This window comes from Saimiri boliviensis, chromosome 10, assembly GCF_048565385.1.
Source record: "Saimiri boliviensis isolate mSaiBol1 chromosome 10, mSaiBol1.pri, whole genome shotgun sequence".
Classification (NCBI taxonomy): domain Eukaryota; kingdom Metazoa; phylum Chordata; class Mammalia; order Primates; family Cebidae; genus Saimiri; species Saimiri boliviensis.
Window position 1 is genome coordinate 91,323,235 of NC_133458.1, and position 21,898 is coordinate 91,345,132.

At 41.3% G+C, this 21,898-nt stretch overlaps 1 protein-coding gene, 1 non-coding gene and 1 pseudogene across 8 annotated transcripts in view; 2 read left to right on the forward strand and 1 right to left on the reverse strand.

The window, feature by feature from the left end:
* GSDME (gasdermin E) overlaps positions 1–21,898 on the reverse strand; it is an 84,644-nt gene that overhangs the window by 44,866 nt on the left and 17,880 nt on the right. For 4 of the 7 annotated variants that reach the window (XM_074379624.1, XM_074379623.1, XM_003935135.4 and 1 more), the window contains exons 2-3: positions 18,871–19,100; positions 4,240–4,432 (exon numbers count right to left, since the gene is read on the reverse strand). In XM_074379624.1, coding sequence (XP_074235725.1) covers positions 4,240–4,432; positions 18,871–19,081 — 404 coding nt within the window. In that variant the 5' untranslated portion in view covers positions 19,082–19,100. Of the gene's footprint in view, positions 1–4,239; positions 4,433–18,870; positions 19,101–19,795; positions 19,918–21,898 lie in introns of all 7 variants that reach the window. The other 3 variants (XM_010345687.3, XM_039472556.2, XM_074379622.1) reach the window with 2 other exon arrangements.
* Positions 7,979–15,440, forward strand: LOC141580149 (NADH-ubiquinone oxidoreductase chain 1-like; annotated as a pseudogene).
* Positions 11,830–12,784, forward strand: LOC141580189 (18S ribosomal RNA). The gene has a single exon (XR_012512274.1). It is a non-coding gene; the product is annotated as an 18S ribosomal RNA (ribosomal RNA).

Genomic DNA, 21,898 nt, shown 5'->3' on the forward strand with positions numbered 1-21,898 from the left:
ACAATTGACCTCATGGAGATAGAGAGTAGACAGATGTTACCAGAGGCTGGGAGGGGTGGTGGGACAGTGGTGGTGGGGTATAAGGATGGTTAATGGGTACAGAATGAATAAGATCTAGTATTTAATAGTGTAACAGGGTACCTAACGTCAATAACTGTACATTTAAAAATAACTAAAAGTATATCATTGGATTGTTTGTAACACAAGGGACAAATGTCTGAAGTAATGGATATCCCATTTTATGTGATGTGATTATTATACATTGTAAGCCTATATCAAAACATCTCATGGAACATATTTTCCTATTAAAAAATTCCTCTAAAAAATATGCCATATATGCTATAAATATATGCATATATATATTTATGTAAATGTATGTATATGTATATTCAGTGTAATTTTAAAACATTTTAAATAATTGTTGTCATTGTCATAACACTGCTTTAATATACTGGTTTCATATAATTTATTTAAATTGGAAGTCGAATAAAGAACCAAACCTCTCATTACTGCACATGCACAGAAAAGTGTCATCTGCTTTACTAAAATTCCCTTTACAATATGACAAAGAATAACAGTGGGATGTGCCATTATGGTAACGCCTTCCTCAATCCTCAAATAGCCAGGAAAGTGAAACAGCATGGTCTCTGGAAAACAGCTGGGACCAAGGCCCAGAACTCAGGGGAAGGAGCTGAGCATACGCTCCAGAGTCCACTCACTTCCAGACTCTCAGCCAGGAGAAAGCCTTTAGAGATCATCTAGTCCAACTATCTCACCTACAGCTGGGGAAACTGAGGGCAAGGGCAGATGTGGCTTACAGGTCCACCTAAGTTATTGACCAGGAATAAACTTACCAGAAGCAACAAACTGGTGGCAGGGGTGGGATGGGCTGTGGCTTTTATACTTAAGGTAATGACAAATGGCAGCTGACCACAGAAGACAAGGCAGACAAACAAAAAGAGTGTATTACAGAATCATGATGAAAGAGCCTATTAAACACAAAAATTAAAGAGCTTATCGCATGAATCTGAGTCCCTCTAAAAAAGCCTCAATAAATTTGTTATTCTCCATCCAAAAAAAAAAGTGCGTGATGTATCTTAGAATGGTTTCCATTAAGCATGCTTAAGATCTGACAGACATGGCATTCAAAGGGGTCGGCTCCAGGTATCCGGAAGGTTAAGTCTGTGGGATGCCTTCCTGGCCAGCACAGGCTTGTTTTTTCAAGAACCAAGTTTGTTTTTGTTATGTGCACACATTTCATAAACAATAAAGCTAATATTCTGATCTTTGAAGCCTAAAACAACTTGTAGATGACAACTTATCTAAATGACCTGAAATAAAAATGACTGTAACTAAGCCCTCGGAAGGAACAGTACTTAAGCATCACAAATCGCCACGCCCTAGGCCAGGCATGTATCAACAACGCCTTATCAATCCCCATGATGTTATCGGAGTCCAAAGACAGGCAAACAAGGTGGGTAAGAATGTATTACTCCAGCATGAAGGCACAAGAATGTTAGCTTTACTGACGTTCACGCCAGGAGCAGAAGTCTTTCCTTCCCACCCCTGTCCTCCCCTCCTCTCCCCTGTAGCTCACTCTTTCCTCCTAGCAGCCTAAAAAGGGCAAGGTGATTCTGTGCTGACTCTTCTTTGGTTTCTAGTCCTTTTATTTATTCTTTATCATGCTTCTGGTGGCACCACTCCCCGGGCATCCCTTCCCCCATCATCTCTACAAGTAATAGGACCCCTGAATCCAAGTGATCTCATCCCTGTGTGCAGACACCTCCAGGTGAGCAGGCCTGGTTATGCACATGTGCCTGCTCAGGACAGTTTCTATCCCACGATTCACCCGCTAGGGATCCTCCCTAGAAACTTGGATTCGGATTCATGCCTCTGCCATTACATTCTGTGCCATCATTTTAATGACTTTTACATGATTTACAGGAAAGAACAAGAGCTTTGGAGCTAGGAAATCCTGGGTTGAATCCCAGTTCCAGCATCCAACTTGAGCTCTGTGTCTGGGAACAAGTTATTTCTCCTTCCTGAGCCTTGGTGCCATTAAGTATAAAAGGAGAGGCTGTGCAGAGTTAAGGAGAGGCTGCAAATAAAGTGCCTGGCACACAGTAGGTGCTCTGCGGATGCCCCTTTCCTTCCCCTCCTCTCCTCCCTCTTCCTCCACTTAACAACTGTTGGCTCTGGCTTCTTTCTCTCGAGTGTTTCCTCCCATCTCTTCTCACTGACCCTCATCGTACGCTTTCTTTCAGCAAGAGCTTCTACACCTGAATCATGAAGTGTTTGAAAACCTACATCGGGAAACGTGATTATAGAGCATGGCCAAACTGTGTTTCTTGAAATAGAAATAACAAGACTGCAAAACACAGCTAAGCTAGAGAGGGCTGCGTGAGACTGAGGGAGCAGAGAAGAGGCTCTGGATCGCCCAGCTTCCCTTTCCCCTTCTCCAGTGCCACCAGATTTAGCAAATGAAAATGTAGGACACGCAGTTACATCTTCATTTCCGATAAATATCAAATACTTTTCTAGTGTGTCCCAACAATTGTAGGTGAGAAGGAAAATGGGACTCTAGCAAAGATCAGCTGTAGAGAAAGGAAAATAAAGATCATGACCACCAGAGATGGAGGCAGCTGTCCCTTCTACCTGCTGCTACCAGAGAGAACTTCAAGTTCTCTGGGCAAAAGGGAACCCCTGGCAGAGTCAGAGCTTTGTGTGGTTGTGGAGTTCTAGAAAGTGTCAGTAGGCAGTCAACACACGGCCGTGGTACTTCAGCTCAGTAAGTACGGGCGGTGACTGGAGAGGGGCTTGGGACTTGAAGTCAGCAGCTGCCCAGGCACTCTCAATGTCTGTACAAAATCCACCCAGGTAATGCTATGTGAGTCTTACCGTATTTTTTTATTCATTAATTTTTAAGCTTAATTTTGTCGGATGAGCACCTATTTAATATTCCATATAATCTTTAAAATGTTGCTAAAGATAAAATAAGCCAGCCATACTGAAATACAAGTGAATTTTCTCTTAATTTATTTGAATTTGAATGGATGCCTTAAAAGAATGAAGGGCAATAGAATTACACAGGAAAATGCACCCATTACTATACAAACTGAAATATCCCTGCTGAATTACCGCAGTAACTTCTCAACTAGACTCCTGGCTGCCACCCATCCAGGCTCTTCTCAACTCAGCAGCCAGAATGATCCTTCTAAAAAAGTGCGTCAGATCACGCCGCTTCCCTGCCCAGAATCCTCCACTGGCTCTCAATGAGCCTTTCCATCGAGCCTCTCCACTGCCCTTAGGTCCTGTGGGACTTGGTGCCCAACTCCTTTCAGTCTCTCCAACTCTGCCCTCCTGCCCTCCCCTTGCCCACTGGGCCCAGGCCACCCTGAGCACAGGCCACTGCCCACAACATCCTGCCCAGATGTCCCTGTGCCTTCCCTCTCCTCCTGCAGGGCTTTGCCCTCATGCCAGCTTCTCCATGACACCTTCTCTGGCCATACTTTCTAAATCCATAGCCCCCATTCCTAGCATGCCCTAGACCCTCTCCCCACCACTGATTCCCATCGACCTACTGCACACTACTCTCCTCACTAGAATACAGGGCAGGCATTTTGACATTTTGTTCTCTGCAGTTTCCCCAAAATGTAGAACAGTACATGGCACACAGGAGCCACTTAATACAATTATTTTTTTGAATGTTGAATAAACATGAGAATAATGATGAGCTATACTGTGGTAAAATGTATTTACCAAAAGCCAAACCATGAATAAATGTGCGGTTTTCTTCAAGACTTCAAAGACTAAAAACAGCTCTTGTTTTAGAGCTTTTTTTTATAAGCCTCTCACTTGCTTTCTTTTTTTCATCAGAAAATTATAACGAGCCTGAGGGGGGTCATGACTTTCCGGCTTCTAAAATTAATATTCAAAAATGCAGGACAGCATTTTCACCGATGGCGTTTTATAAATCATGCGATTGAAGGAAGTACCTATATGCCTGAAGTAACGTCCTTTGAAAATGCCTCCCAAGCCTCCCTGCCTCAGGCTGAGAACAGTCAAGCAATTTCAGACTAAAGAATGTGCTTCTCATGACGTTTCAGCACAAGTGCATTCAAGACACGTTTATCGATAGGCAGAGATCGAATCTGTCGCCCTTTTAACAAAGGTCCAACTGAATGACCTTTAAATGTGAGATGTGTCAAAATCCAAAATGCCAAACAGAAGCCTCCTTACCTCTCCGCAGAGTCTCTGATGAGCTGCTGCAGGTCCACCTCCTGCTTCCTCAGGGTTCCAAACGAAGACTGGCTCTCTACACGGCTGCTGCCGGCCACGTTCAGCTTGACCTTCCCCAGGGCGGTATCCAGGGTTCCGCTCACATGGTTTGCAAACTTGCTCTCATAATTTACAAAGTCTGACTCCACGACCACTGGAACGGAGGAGACAAGCAAAGGAAGCTGATGATAAGGTCACCTCGGTGTCTTAGGTCATTTAGCTTTCCCAGCCTGTGCAGAGCGCCCTGGGAAACAGCGGGCTGGCACTCAGATGGAAAGCCAGCAGTCACGCTGTGTGTTTAAGAAAACAAGGCAGCACGTGTGTGTGTGTGTGGACTGCGGGCACGCCGTGGACCAGCAGCCAGGGCTCCATTAGATGCTTTTCTCTTCCGCTGGTTTTCAATTCCAATACTATAGAAAGGTGCACAGAAAGCCCTACTGAATAAAGTGAGCACATGTTTAACCACTATCCAGGTGGATCAATAGACCATTTCAAGTGTGGACTTTTCCAGTGTGAAGACTGAAAAGGAACTAGACAAGGATGACACTACACAGAGGGAGAACAGCAGCCCCTATCCTGGATGTGCCACAACTCATTTTTGAAAATACAAAATACAATACAAATACACCTCCTAGTTGCGTTATTTTCCAAAATACAAAATACCACTCTTGGTTGTATTTTTGAAAATAATGCAGATACACCTCCTAGTTGCGTTATTTTCCAAAATACAAAATACCACTCTTGGTTGTATTTTTGAAAATAATGCAGATACACCTCCTAGTTGCGTTATTTTCCAAAATACAAAATACCACTCTTGGTTGTATTTTTGAAAATAATGCAGATACACCTCCTAGTTGCGTTATTTTCCAAAATACAAAATACCACTCTTGGTTGTATTTTTGAAAATAATGCAGATACACCTCCTAGTTGCGTTATTTTCCAAAATACAAAATACCACTCTTGGTTGTATTTTTGAAAATAATGCAGATACACCTCCTAGTTGCGTTATTTTCCAAAATACAAAATACCACTCTTGGTTGTATTTTTGAAAATAATGCAGATACACCTCCTAGTTGCGTTATTTTCCAAAATACAAAATACAACTCTTAAACTCTAACAATGTTAAAAATTATTTTACCAACAACTATATTATTCCCGATAACATGGCTATCAAAAGACCACATACTACGGGTCAACATAATACTCTGAAGTCTACTAATTAGCACCCTCACCCTCATACTCCTATATACACCCTACAACCTGTATAGTCTGTCACTAACCTCCTTCTCAGACTCACTAACAGCGCCCCTTCTGGCCCTAACAACCTGACTACTACCACTAATAACCATAGCCACCCAGCAACACCTCTACCATAATTCTTCCCCACGGAAAAAAGTATACATCTCAATATTAATTCTACTACAAATCTCCCTAATCATAACATTCACAGCTTCAGAACTAATCTTGTTCTACATTCTATTTGAAACTACCTTAGTTCCAATCCTAATTATTATTTCCCGCTGAGGATACCAGCCTGAACGCCTCCACGCTAGCCCATACTTCCTATTCTACACACTAATAGGATCCCTTCCACTTCTCATCACACTACTGTTTCACCTAGACAACCTAGGCTCACTAAATATACTAACAATAATAATCAAAACTAAGGAGCTCCTACCCTCTTGAACTAACAATATTATATGGTTGGGCTGCATGATGGCCTTTATAGTCAAAATGCCCCTATATGGACTTCACCTACGGCTACCTAAAGCCCACGTTGAAGCCCCAATTGCCGGCTCAATAGTACTCGCAGCAATCCTACTCAAACTAGGCGGCTATGGCATAATACGAATTATCCCTATTCTAAGCTCCCTAACAGAAAAAATAAGCTACCCCTTTCTCATCCTATCCTTCTGAGGCATAATTATAACAAGCTCAATCTGCTTACGACAAGTAGACCTAAAATCACTTATTGCCTACTCCTCTGTCAGCCACATAGCACTGGTCATCCTGGCCATCCTTATCCAAACTCCCTGAAGCTTCCTGGCGCAATAATCCTAATAGTCGCCCATGGATTTACTTCATCCATGCTATTCTGCCTGGCAAACTCAAATTACGAACGAATTCATAGCCGAACTATAACATTTACCCAAGGACTCCAAACACTATTCCCACTTCTGGGCCTCTGATGACTCCTAGCAAATCTTGCTAACCTGGCCTTACCGCCAGCCATTAACCTAGTGGGAGAACTACTCACAATCGTATCTTCCTTCTCTTGATCGAACTTTACTATTATATTCACAGGACTTAACATACTAATCACAGCACTCTACTCACTTCATATGTATACCTCCACACAACGAGGCCCACTTACATATGGCACCGGCAATGTAAAACCAATATTTACACGAGAAAATGTGCTAATATTGATACATATAACGCCAATCCTCCTTCTCACCTTGAACCCCAAGGTAATCATGGGGCCCTCACCCTGTAATTATAGTTTAGCTAACACATTAGATTGTGAATCTAACAATAGAAGAATATAACTTCTTAATGACCGAGAAAGTGCGCGAGAACTGCTAATTCATGCTTCCAAGTCTAATAACTTGGCTTCCTCAACTTTTAAAGGATAGTAGTCATCCATTGGTCTTAGGAACCAAAAACATTGGTGCAACTCCAAATAAAAGTAATAATACACTTCTCCATCACTCTAATAACACTAATTACTCTACTAGCGCCAATCCTAGCTACCCTCATTAATCCTAACAAAAACATATTATACCCGCACTACGTAAAACTAGCCATCATCTATGTTCTCACTACCAGCACCCTGTCCATAATATTATTCATCCTTACAGGCCAAGAATCAATAATTTCAAACTGACACTGAGTAACTATCCAAACCATCAAACTATCACTAAGCTACAAACTAGATTTCTTCTCCATCATATTCACCCCTGTAGCACTATTTATCACCTGATCAATTGTAGAATTCTCAATATGATATATAAGCTCAGACCCAAATATAAACCAATTCCTTAAATATCTACTCATTTTTCTCATTACAATACTAATCTTGATCTCCTCTAACAATCTATTTCAACTTTTCATCGGATGGGAAGGAATAGGAATTATATCCTTCCTATTAATCAGCTGATGGTACGGGCGAACAGATGCCAACACAGCAGCCCTGCAAGCAATCCTATACAATCGCATCGGGGACATGGGCTTTATCCTGGCAGTAACATGATTTATTTTATACTCCAACTCATGAGACTTCCAGCAAATATTTGTCCTAAATTCCACCGCAAACACCTTCCCCCTAATAAGCCTCCTCCTAGCAGCAACAGGAAAATCAGCTCAATTTGGCCTTCACCCATGGCTACCCTCTGCCATAGAAGGACCAACCCCTGTCTCAGCACTTCTCCACTCCAGCACCATAGCTGTCGCCGGCATTTTCTTAATTATTCGCTTCCACCCTATAACTGAAAATAACTCACTTATTCAAACACTTGCCCTATCCATAGGGGCTATCACCACCTTATTCACAGCAATCTGTGCTCTAACACAAAATGATATAAAAAAGATTGTAGCCTTTTCAACCTCAAGCCAACTAGGCCTTATAATAGTAACCATTGGGATTAATCAACCACACTTAGCCTTTTTTCACATCTGCACCCACGCCTTCTTTAAAGCCATGATATTCCTATGCGCAGGATCCATCATCCACAGCCTTAATAATGAACAAGATATCCGAAAAATAGGCGGACTGCTCAAAACTTTACCTTTCACCACCTCATCACTTGCTATCGGCAGCCTTGCACTTATAGGAACACCCTTCCTCGCAGGCTTCTACTCAAAAGACCTAATCATCGAAGCCGCCAACACGTCGTATGCCAACGCCTGAGCCCTAACGACTACCCTTGTAGCCACCTCTCTCACAGCTATATACAGTATCCGTATTATCTTCTACACCCTAACAGGATACCCTCGCTTTACAACTCTAATCTCAATCAATGAAAATAACCCACTATTAAAAAACCCAATCAGTCGCCTGGCAGTGGGTAGTATCTTCGCTGGGTTTCTTATTTCTAACTGCGCTCTTCCTGCCTCATACCCCCAAATCACTATGCCCTACTATATTAAACTTATAGCCTTGGGCACAACCACTTTAGGGCTCCTTCTAGCAATAGAACTTAGCCTTATGACTAACAATGTAAAATTAAGCACCCCAGTAAAAACTTACTACTTTTCTAACATACTAGGCTTTTACTCAACCACTACTCATCGCCTAAAACCTCACTCAAGCTTAACAACAAGCCAAAACTTTGCCTCCATCTGATTAGATCTACTCTGACTGGAAAAATCCATACCAAAAATAACTGCACAAACTCAAACCTCAATCTCTACAACTACTTCCACCCAAAAGGGTCTAATCAAACTATACTTTCTATCATTCCTAATAATACCTATCCTAGCATTACTACTAACCATCTAACCCCCACCTCGAGTCAACTCAATTGCAATATGTATACCCATAAACAATGCCCAACAAGTGACTAAAACAACTCAAACACCATAATTATATAAAGCACCGGCACCTGTCGGATCCTCACGGATCAACCCTGGCCCTTCTCCCTCATGAATTATTCAACTAGCCACAGTCTTATAATTTACAGTAACCTCCACCGTTTGCTTATAATCACCACCCAATGCCATAAGCATTATTGTCTCTATCGCTACACCCAACACAAATATTCCTAAAATATCAATGCTTGATACCCACGACTCAGGATGCTCATCAATCGCTATAGCTGCAGTATAACCAAAAACAACCATTATACCGCCCAAATAAATTTAAAAAACTGTAAGTCCCATATAAGACCCACCAAAATATAATGTAATCACACAACCAACAGCACCACTAAAAATCAACACCAACCCCCCATAAATAGGAGAGGGCTTAGAACAAAACCCTACAAACCCTATGACTAAAGTCACACTCAATGAAAATAAAGCGTATGTCATTATTCTCACATGGGTTATAACCATGACTAATGATATGAAAAACCATCGTTGTACTTCAACTGTAAGAACCATAATGACTTCACCCCGCAAAACACATCCTTTAACAAAAATCATTAATAGCTCATTTACTGACCTTCCCACACCATCCAACATTTCTTTCTGATGGAACTTAGGCTCACTCTTAGGAGCCTGCCTAATTATTCAAATTACCACGGGCCTATTCTTAGCCATACACTACACTCCAGACACCGAGACCGCCTTCTCCTCAGTAGCCCACATCACTCGAGACATAAACTACGGGTGAACAATCCGCTACATGCACGCCAACGTCGCCTCCATATTCTTCACATGTCTCTTCCTCCACATTGGCCGAGGCCTCTACTACGGATCCTTCCTTTCTCGAGAAACTTGAAACATCGGCACAATTCTACTCCTCACAACCATAGCCACAGCATTCATGGGCTACGTTCTCCCATGAGGCCAAATATCATTATGAGGGGCCACAGTAACTACAAACCTCCTATCAGCCATCCCATATATCGGATCCAACCTCGTGCAGTGAGTATGAGGCGGCTTCTCAGTAGATAAGGCTACTCTCACACGATTCTTTACCTTCCACTCTATCCTACCCTTCATCATCGCAGCCCTAGCAACTATTCACCTACTGTTCCTACATGAAGCAGGCTCAAGCAACCCATCAAGAATAACATCTAACCCTGAAAAAATCACATTCCACCCATATTACACAATTAAAGACATTTTAGGGCTAATTCTTCTCCTTCTACTTCTAATAAGTCTAACACTATTTATACCAGACCTTTTAACCGATCCAGACAATTACACACTAGCTAACCCTCTCAGCACCCCTCCGCATATTAAACCAGAATGGTACTTTCTATTCGCATACGCAATCCTGCCATCTATCCCTAACAAGCTTGGAGGCGTACTAGCCCTCCTACTCTCCATCTTAGTCCTTACAATTATTCCAACCACACACCTATCAAAGCAACAAAGTATAACATTCCGACCAATTACCCAAATCATATTCTGAACATTAACAGCCGACCTGTTCACACTTACATGAATTGGAGGCCAACCAGTTGAACACCCATTTACAGTTATTGGTCCAACTGCATCCATCATATATTTTCTTATCATCACTGCCCTAATACCCCTCTCAGCCCTAATCGAAAACAAACTACTTAAGTGATAAAGTCCTTGTAGTATAACCTAATTACCCTGGTCTTGTAAACCAGAAAAGGAGACACACCCGCTCCCCAGGACATCAGAGAGAGAACACTTAGTTCTGCTGCCAACACCCAAAGCTGAAGTTCTAATCCTAAACTACTCTCTGAGTAACAAACTACGTTAATTTATATCATTGACGGACTAGCAGTAATGTGTCTTTTAAGCATACATAACACCACCACCCTATGTAATTAGTGCATTAATGTTTAGCCCCATGAATAATGTACAGTACTGGAAATGCTTAATCATACATAGCACATTACACCAAAGCATGCGTAATTCATTTACAACATGCTTACAAGCAAGAACTCTAATTCCACAGAGGACCATAGCACATAACAACTTAACCCTCCATTCAACCGTACCCCTCATGGATATTGTCCAGTAATGTAATTCATTAATTGTACATTTATACATCTAGCCATTGATCGGACATAGCGCATTTTAATTCTACAGTCCTTGTAACCATGGATATCCCCTTCCCTATTTGGTCTCTTAATCTACCAACCTCCGTGAAGCCAGCAACCCGCCTACATCTGCGGCTCTTCTCGCTCCGGGCCCATATAGACAGGGCTTGGTTATACTGAAACTATATCTGGCATTTGGTTCCTATCTCAGGGCCATCCCATCAAGATCGTGCATACGTTCCTCTTAAATAAGACATCACGATGGTGTAGCGCTATCACCGTCTTAACCGCGTCACTGGATGCATGTAGTGCCTGTGTGGGGAAGTGGGGGGGGAGGGAAATCCTCAGCATTTCCGTAGGCTCCGGTAGGAGTCCCCCTACCCGTCCTGTGGGACCTGTCTGTGTCTTGCCAGACTTTATGCTATCATCGCACCTAAATTGAATGTCTTGGCCCCCAACCCACCCACCAAGGTGTTATTCAGTCAATGGTTTCAGGACATAGTAAGTAATTAACTAGAATTTGCCCAATCAACTTTACACAATTTAACCTCCATTCCCATTTCTACCACCTCCATTTTCTGATGCACATAACGATGAAGTAGGATTTTAGTATTAATATTAAACCGTCCCACCCATAAGCTAATCCGAGCAGATAAATAAAACCCCAAAAACCTGCCCTTCAAGATAAATAGCATCAACCAGTCCCTACCCTTCAGAAAATGTGTTAGCGCCCATATACAGCAGACTAAGCCCTAAAACTAATTAGCCCGCTGCTAACCGCCTCAAATAAGCCAAGCTTATGTAGCTTAATATTTAAAGCAAGACACTGAAAATGTCTAGAAGGGTGACTACCGCCCCATAAACACAAAGGTTTGGTCCTAGCCTTTCTATTAGCTCTCAGCAAGATTACACATGCAAGCATCCACAGTCCTGTGAAAACGCCCTCTAGAACGCCAGAACATGAGGAGTGAGCATCAAGCACGCACATACGCAGCTCAAGACGCTTTGCTTAGCCACGCCCCCACGGGAGACAGCAGTGACAAACTTTTAGCAACGAAAAAAAGTTCAACTAAGCTACGCTGATGATCAGAGTCGGTCAATTTCGTGCCAGCCACCGCGGCCATACGATTGACTCAAGTTAATAAAGCCCGGCGTAAAGAGTGTTTAAGATTTCATGCCAATAAAGCTGACCTATAACCAAGTTGTAAAAAACCCCGGTTACAGTGAAATACCCTACGAAAGTGGCTTTAACAACCTGAATACACCATAGCTAAGGTACAAACTGGGATTAGATACCCCACTATGCTTAGCCCTAAACCTTAATAATTTAAACAACAAAATTATTCGCCAGAACACTACAAGCAACAGCTTGAAACTCAAAGGACCTGGCGGTGCTTTACATCCGTCTAGAGGAGCCTGTTCTATAATCGATAAACCCCGATAAACCTTACCACCTCTTGCCCCCAGCCTGTATACCGCCACCTTCAGCAAACTCCCTAAAGATCGCAGAGTAAGCAAGAGTATCATCATAAAAACGTTAGATCAAGGTGCAGCCAATGAAGTGGGAAGAAATGGGCTACATTTTCTAAACTAGAAAATTACACGACAACCCTTATGAAACCTAAGGACACAAGGTGGATTTAGCAGTAAACCAAGAATAGAGAGCTTGATTGAAGCAAGGCCATTAAGCACGCACACACCTCCCGTCACCCTCCTCAACCATCACACAAAGTACATTAACAACTAAGCCACTAAATACTGATGTAGAGGGGATAAGTCGTAACATGGTAAGCGTACTTGAAAGTGCGCTTGGATTAATCAAAGTGTAGCTTAAAGCAAAGCACCCCGCCTACACCCGGAAGATCTCAAAATAACTGATCACTTTGAGCCAACCCTAGCCCAAATCCTATTCAACTTTACTATACAAACACAATAATTAAACCATTTACCCCTTATAAAAGTATAGGCGATAGAAATTTCACCCTAGGAGCAATAGACACAGTACCGCAAGGGAAAGACAACCCCACAGGCATAAAAAAGCAAAGATAAGCCCTTCTACCTTCTGCATAATGAATTAACTAGATATGGCCTTATATAGAGAACGTCAACAACGCCCCCCGAAACCAGACGAGCTACCCAAAGATAGCTGAAAGAGCACACCCAACTATGTGGCAAAATAGTGGGAAAATCTACGGGTAGGAGCGACAAACCTACCGAGCCTGGTGATAGCTGGTTGTCCAAGACAGAATTTTAGTGCAGCCTTAAACTTACCTATAGAAATACTCAATCCCCTCGTAAGTTTAATTGTTCGTCTAAAGAGGAACAGCTCTTCAGACCAAAGGGAACAACCTTAACATAGAGAGTAAGACACTCCACCACTACAGTTGGCCTAGAAGCAGCCATCAATTAAGAAAGCGTTTAAGCTCAACATACAATAATTCTTAATTCTATGCATACCACCGAACTCCTAATACACATTGGACTAATCTATTGGCTAATAGAAGCAATAATGTTAGTATGAGTAACATGAAATTATTCTCCTTGCATGAGCTTATCTCAGACCAAAACAATAACCGTTAGTTAACAGCTAAACCACAAGATCCTACAACTTAACACACTATTACCCTAACTGTTAACCCAACACAGGCATGCACTAAGGAAAGATTAAAAAAAGTAAAAGGAACTCGGCAAACTCTACCCCCGCCTGTTTACCAAAAACATCACCTCTAGCATTACCAGTATTAGAGGCACTGCCTGCCCAGTGACTCATGTTCAACGGCTGCGGTACCCTAACCGTGCAAAGGTAGCATAATCACTTGTTCTCTAAATAAGGACTTGTATGAATGGCCACACGAGGGTTTAACTGTCTCTTACTTTCAATCAGTGAAATTGACCTATCCGTGAAGAGGCGGATATGTACAAATAAGACGAGAAGACCCTATGGAGCTTCAATTTAATGGTACAAATCAATATCCTAAAAACCTACGGGCATTAACCTATCATTAATGTACTATAGATTTCGGTTGGGGTGACCTCGGAGTACAGCACAACCCCCGAAAAACACACACCAAGACCTCACTAGTCTAAGTAAACCTGCCCCTATTGACCCAATAACTTGATCAATGGACTAAGTTACCCTAGGGATAACAGCGCAATCCTATTTTAGAGTCCATATCGACAATAGGGTTTACGACCTCAATGTTGGATCAAGACATCCCAATGGTGCAGCCACTATTAATGGTTCGTTCGTTCAACGATTAAAGTCTTACGTGATCTGAGTTCAGACCGGAGAAATCCAGGTCGGTTTCTATCTATTAAATATTCCTCCCAGTACGAAAGGACAAGAGAAATAGGGCCCACTTAACAAAGCACCCTCATAAATCAAATGACTCCTATCTCAATCAACAAACTACTATCCCTGCCCAAGAATAAGGGCTAGTTAAGATGGCAGAGCCCAGTAATTGCATAAAACTTTAAACTTTATAACCAGAGGTTCAACTCCTCTTCTTAACAACGTGTTCATAATCAATCTGCTACTACTAGTCGTACCCGCCCTGATCGCCATGGCCTTCTTAACGCTTACAGAGCGAAAAATTTTAGGCCACATACAACTTCGCAAAGGCCCTAACACGATCGGCCCGTACGGGATACTCCAGCCAATCGCCGATGCAATAAAACTTTTCACCAAAGAACCCCTACTACCCACAACATCCACCACAACTCTATACGTAATTGCCCCTATCCTAGCCCTTTCAGTCGCCCTTATCCTATGAACCCCGCTACCCATACCATACCCCCTTATCAACTTTAACCTAGGCCCTCTATTTGTACTCGCAACATCAAGCTTAGCTATTTACTCAATCCTATGATCTGGGTGAGCATCCAATTCAAACTACGCATTAATCGGTGCACTGCGAGCCGTAGCCCAAACAATCTCCTACGAAGTCACCCTAGCCATTATCCTACTATCAACTCTACTAATAAGTGGTTCATTTAATATTCACTCATTAATTACAACACAAGAACACTCCTGACTTTTACTTCCAACATGACCCCTCACCATAATATGATTTATCTCCACACTAGCAGAAACCAACCGAGCCCCTTTTGACCTGACAGAGGGCGAATCTGAGCTAGTCTCAGGATTTAATATTGAGTATGCTGCTGGTTCTTTCGCCTTATTCTTCATAGCAGAATATATAAATATCATTATAATAAATGCCCTAACTACTACTATCTTCATAGCAACTCCCCATAATATAACTCTACCAGAATCTTACACAACAAACTTTATAATCAAAACTCTCCTATTAACCACCCTATTCCTATGAATCCGTACCGCATACCCACGACTTCGCTACGATCAACTAATACATCTTCTATGAAAAAAGTTTCTACCACTTACACTAGCCCTATGTATATGGTACATCTCACTACCTACCCTAACATCCAGCATCCCACCCCAAACATAAGAAATATGTCTGATAAAAGAGTTACTTTGATAGAGTAAATTATAGAGGTCCTAACCCTCTTATTTCTAGAACTACAGGAATCGAACCTGTGCCTGAGAAATCAAAATTCTCCGTGCTACCTATTACACCATATCCTAATCAGTAAGGTCAGCTAAATAAGCTATCGGGCCCATACCCCGAAAATGTTGGTTAAACCCTTCCCGTACTAACATTAATCCCCTCGCCCACCTCTTTATCTCCCTCACAATCTTAATAGGGACAATAATTGCAATACTCAGCTCCCACTGATTCCTAATTTGAATAGGCCTGGAACTAAACATACTAGCTATTGTACCAACACTAGCTAAGAACACAAATCCCCGATCCACAGAAGCATCCACCAAATACTTCCTAGTACAAGCAACCGCATCCATAATCTTCTTAATAACCACCCTTCTCAACTATCTCTCCTCAGGACAATGGACAATCAACCCCCTTCTCCACCAAACCCTATCTACAACAATACTAATCGCCCTAATAATAACGCTAGGAATAGCCCCCCTCCATTTCTGACTTCCAGAAGTAACCCAAGGCATTCCCCTAGCTTAGTTGTATTTCTACAACTACTCAAATACACATCCTAGTTGTATTATTTTCAAAAATACAAAATGCAACTCTTAGTTGTATTTTTGAAAATAATACAAACAAACACACCTCCTAGTTGTATTATTTTCAAAAATACAAAATGCAACTCTTAGTTGTATTTTTGAAAAAACAAACACACCTCCTAGTCGTATTATTTTCAAAAATACAAAATGCAACTCTTAGTTGTATTTTTGAAAATAATACAAACAAACACACCTCCTAGTCGTATTATTTTCAAAAATACAACTGCAACTCTTAGTTGTTTTGAAAATAATACAAACACACACACCTCCTAGTCGTATTATTTTCAAAAATACAAAATGCAACTCTTAGTTGTATTTTTGAAAATAATACAAACAAACACACCTCCTAGTCGTATTATTTTCAAAAATACAAAATGCAACTCTTAGTTGTATTTTTGAAAATAATACAAACAAACACACCTCCTAGTCGTATTATTTTCAAAAATACAAAATGCAACTCTTAGTTGTATTTTTGAAAATACAAACAAACACACCTCCTAGTCGTATTTTCAAAAATACAAAATGCAACTCTTAGTTGTATTTTTGAAAATACAAACAAACACACCTCCTAGTTGTATTATTTTCAAAAATACAAAATACAACTCTTAGTTGTATTATAATATACAACTCTTAGTTGTATTATAAAATAATACAACTTGTATTTTTGAAAATAATACAACTAGGAGGTGTATTTGTATACAACAACTCTTAGTTGTATTTTTGAAAATAATACAACTTGTATTTTTGAAAATAATACAACTAGGAGGTGTATTTGTATTATTTTCAAAAATACAACTAAGAGTTGTATTTTGTATTTTTGAAAATAATACAACTAGGAGGTGTATTTGTATTATTTTCAAAAATACAACTAAGAGTTGTATTTTTTTTGTAAGAGTTGTATTTCTTTTAAATACAACTAAGAGTTGTATTTTTTAAAAAATACAAGTAAGAGTTGTATTTTTAAAAATACAACTTTAAATTGTATTTTAAAAATGGTATTAAAAAATTGTATTTAAACCTATGGGGGAGGAAACAATATTAAGTAAAAAATAAGGAGTATGTAAAAATTATATACAGCATTTGTTTTTGAGATGGAGTCTCATTGTATCACCCAGGCTGGAGTGCAGTGGTGTGATCTCAGCTCACTACAACCTCTGCCACCCAGTGATTCTCCTGCTTCAGTCTCCCTAGTAGCTGGGATTACAGGTGCCTGTCACAACACCCAGCTACCTTTTGTATTATTAGTAGAGATGGGGTTTCACCATGTTGGCCAGGCTGGTCTTGAACTCCTGACCTCATGATAGATCCAACTCGGCCTCCCAAAGTGCTGGGATTACAGGCATGAGCCACTCCACCCGGCCTACAGTGTATTTTTAATTTTGTTATTAAAAATTAGATGCAGAGAAATAAAAGGCTACAAACCAAGTGTTAATGGGAATTAACACACAATGGTAGAATTGTTCATTTTTAAAATTTCTTCTTCATCCCTTTCTATATTTTATACTGTACTGTAACAATACATCTGACCCCATTTTTGATGTCTGACTGCTGTCAGCTTCTGAGGCCCCATTCCTTCTTCTCTTTCTTTTGCACATCTGGACAAGGTGTTAAGAGCTTCCAGGTGCTCTGTCCATGGTGTCAGTGAAACCTCAAACCACATCAGTTCATCCCGCATGCAGACACCAGTGCCCATGTGCACTCTCTAATCACAATAAAAGCTGAGCCCATCCTCATCCCCTTCTCTGTAGCCATTTTTGGACCAGCTTTAGAGCCTGTCCTGCTTTCCCCAGGAAGTATCATTATGTGAATACTAAAAATTTTCACACCTTCTTGATGGGCATATGGCATCATCAGTTCAACACCAAACCACATTTGGGGTGGGTGATCCACCCCACTTCTGCTGAGCGGCCACAACACGTACAGTAAGCATGTCTTACTTTTATACTAAAACCACTATTATAAAACCTGGGGATGGTGGGTGATACCTGTAATCCCAGCATACTGGGAGGCCAAGGTGGGAGGATTACTTGAGCCCAGGAGCTGGAGGCCAGCCTGGGCAACATAGCAAAACTCCAAATTAAAAATGAAAAAATTAGCTGGGTGTGGTTGCAGAATTTTGGTCATTTTAAGAAAGGATATGTTTTTAAGATGACAGACAAACAGGAGAATTCATTATTAAGTATTGAGACTCAAGGCAACATGTGCATAAAAGAATCATTGCTGGGCGCGGTGGCTCACATCTGTAATCCCAGCACTTCGGGAGCCTGAGGCGGGCGGATCACATGGTCAAGAGATCAAGACCAACCTGGCCAACATGGTGAAACCCCGTCTTTACTAAAAATACAAAACTTAGCTGGGTGTGATGGTGAATGCCTACAGTCCCAGCACTTCGGGAGGCTGAGGCAGGAGAATCACTTAAAAACGGGAGGCGGAGGTTACAGTGAGCCGAGATTGAGTAAACCTAGCACTGTGGGAGACCAAAGTGCGTGAGTCACTTGAGATCAGGAGTTTGAGACCAGGCTGGCCAACATGGTGAAACCCTGTCTTCACTAAAAATACAAAAATTAGCTGGGTGTGGTGGTGGGTACTTGCAATCCCAGCTGCTCAGGAGGCTGAGGCAGGAGAACCACTTGTACCTGGGAGGCGGAGGTTGCAGTGAGCCAAGATTTTGCCACTGCACTCCAGCCTGGACAACAGAGACTCCGTGTCAAAAAAAAAAAAAAAAAAAAAAAAAAAAATCATCATCTGTTCTGGGACTAACCATAGAATATATCCAAGGAAACATACCTGGACTTAGAAATTGGTCTTCTTTGAGTACATCGCCAAGGGTGATGGATAAAAACTGGTACTTGGGTCTCTGCCAGCACCAGAATCTCTTCTTTTTTGTCACCAGACCTAGAAGCTGTACCTTATCAGAGTCATTCAAATTTGATACTGCAATCAGGTCACCATCAGCATCAACTTCTCTAAGAAAATTCTTTGTCGCTTTGGCAAACATTTTGAAAGCTCCAGATTACCTGAAAAAGTAAAGTTATTCTAAAAATCAAGTGAGAAGTTACTATTTCGTGGCTTTTTTCCCTAGAATTATTGTATCTCTCCCTATTCACAACAGTTCACATGAAACAGTATCTTCTTCTTAGAAGACCCTCTAGTTTGACTTTAGCTGATAATAAAGAACTCAAATAGATACTGAAAGAACATACATATACCAGTCAGGATATGCTAGGGTATGCTTCAGAAACAAACGATCCCTAAATCTTAGTGGTTTATAAAAATAAGGGCTTTTCACTCATAATACATGCTCCATACAGCAGTAAAAGAGAGTTTTGTTTATTAGGGTTATTCAGGGATCCAGACTGAAGGGAAAGCCAGCATCTTGAACATTATCAATCATTATCCAACAGGAAAGAGAGTTCTGGAAGGTTTCACACCAGCAATTAAATGACCCGGCCCAAAAGTGACACAAGGCAGGTCCCTTACAACTTATCAGAACAAGTCACATGGCCTCAGCCAACAATAAGGGCCAGAAAGTACAATTTTATCAAGAATCTGCAAGGTAGGCTGGGAATGGTGGGTGATACCTGTAATCCCAGCATTTTGGGAGGCTGAGGTGGCAGGACTGCTTGAGCCCAGGAGTTGGAGACCAGCCTGGGCAACATAGCAAAACTGCAAATTAAAAATTAAAAAATTAGCTGGGTGTGTTGGCACATACCTGTAGTCCCAGCTACTCAGGAGGCTAAGGTGGGAGGATTGTTTGAGCCCAGGAGTTCAAAACTGCAGTGAACCATGATCATGTCAGCACACTCCAGCCTGGACGACAGTGCAAGATCCTGTCTTAAAAAGGCAGAGAGCTGGGAATATTTGTTGAACAACAACATACTGACTACTACAATAGATAGCTTACTAATGACTACTTCTTTGAAAGGTCAAAGGTGCTTTTTCTCTACACTGTGATTTCTCATATTCAGAAATAAAAAGTAACTAGCTATGGCTTTTTAACCCAGAAAATAAAGGCACTGTCATACTTTAGCATGAGGGGAAAAGAAGAGACACATTGGAAGATATAAATAGGAAAATACTAAATTCAGTGGAAGCAGCAGAGTATTTAATAAATGCTGTTGGAACAATGGGCTAACCATCTGGAAAGGAAAAAAACTGAATTCCTCTCTCATACCATATATAAAGCAGATTCTCAATGAAATCGAGGTTTATTTGAGGAAAAATGAAACTGAAAGTACTAGAAAAAATAGAGAAATATTTGTACATCACAGGATGAGAAGGGCCTTTAAAAAGACAAAGGGCAAACTGAGAAAATACCTGCAATATTTGTGACAGGGAACAAAAATTCTTAATATATATTTTTAAAACTTTTATAAATCAAGTTTTCAAATACTGTACTCCAAGGGAAACACAGGCAACAGTTCTAAGCCATTCACAATATACAAACTGCACACAGCCCAATACACAAACACTCACATATATAATAAAACATTACCGCACAAAAAGAAAGTAACATTTTTAAAAACTATCCATGGTCAAAATGAAAAGCTCTAATGGACAAGAACTGTGCTTTATTTTCACTTGCACCCTGGCGCCTGACACAGTTGCAGAGTCACATAGCTCTCTCCGGATTTAAGAGATGAGAGTAAGCTCAGACTTCAGTTCAATCCACTTTAACATGAGTCTCCTCCAGGGCATGGGAAACCATTTGTCTTATGGATCACAAGTTCTTTTCTAAAGTATCTTTTCTTAGATTATTATGAAGCAGTAGCTACCCGACCCTGTTCTTGTATATCAACACTAGGAACGAACATTGAAGGAAGAAATTCTAAAACATGCAAGGAAGCTCCTTTTGGATAAGGTGAACTGCAAAGCCGCATAGCTAAGGATGCTCAGGCTGTCATCTCTCTTTAGTCTGTCACTATGCTATGCTTAAGAATCTTGTATTCAATGGAATGCTCACTTATTTACCTACCAAATAATTAACTGAATCACTAATTTTTCTTGAGTACCAACTATACTAGATACTGTGTTTAAGTACTTAGGATACAGAGACAAAAAAATAATCTTTCTCCTCAATGAGCTACTACTTTTGTGGCCAGATGGAAAAATAAACAGCTTAGTTTTATGTTAACTACTGGCAGAGATTGTTCCAGGGAAAGAACAACAACAACAAAAGGCATCTGAATCTCATTGGAGAGAGGCATAGGGCCACAGAAGTCCTCCTGAAGGAGCTGACATCCAAGTCGCATTTTGTAGGCTAAGTAGGAGCAAGCCTGGTAAAGGAGCCCAGTATGGATGCTGCAGCTGAGGAGCAGTCATTATGAAAGCACAGAATTTTGGGGAGGTGGTAGAGGGATGGGGAAGACAGTGCCAGGCAAATGGGTTACTGGAGAGCTTGAGATGGCCCAGGAGACCTTGTGTAGCATTGATCTGCCATCCGCCAATTTGATAAACTGGAATGACTGGTCAAGCTCTGAGCTTGACTCCTGCACTGGAATGCAGCATTCCAGAGTGGAGAAGGACCAGGGACAAGGCCAGGGAGGCCCCAGATCTGTGTCCTGCATCTCCTGCAGGGGAACCAGGGAATCGGGAGCCATTGGAGGGTGTGAGATCAGATTGGCCCCTTAGAAAAAATCTTCTAGAAGCAAAATAGGAAAGGAACTGCAGAGGAGCAAGATTAGAGACAGATAAAAAAGTGACTATGCTCTGGAGTAGGTCAGTGGCATGAGGACAGAAAAGACATTGGTGGCCAGGAGCGGTGGCTCACACCTGTAATCCCAGCACTTTGGGAGGTCAAGGTGGGTGGATCACC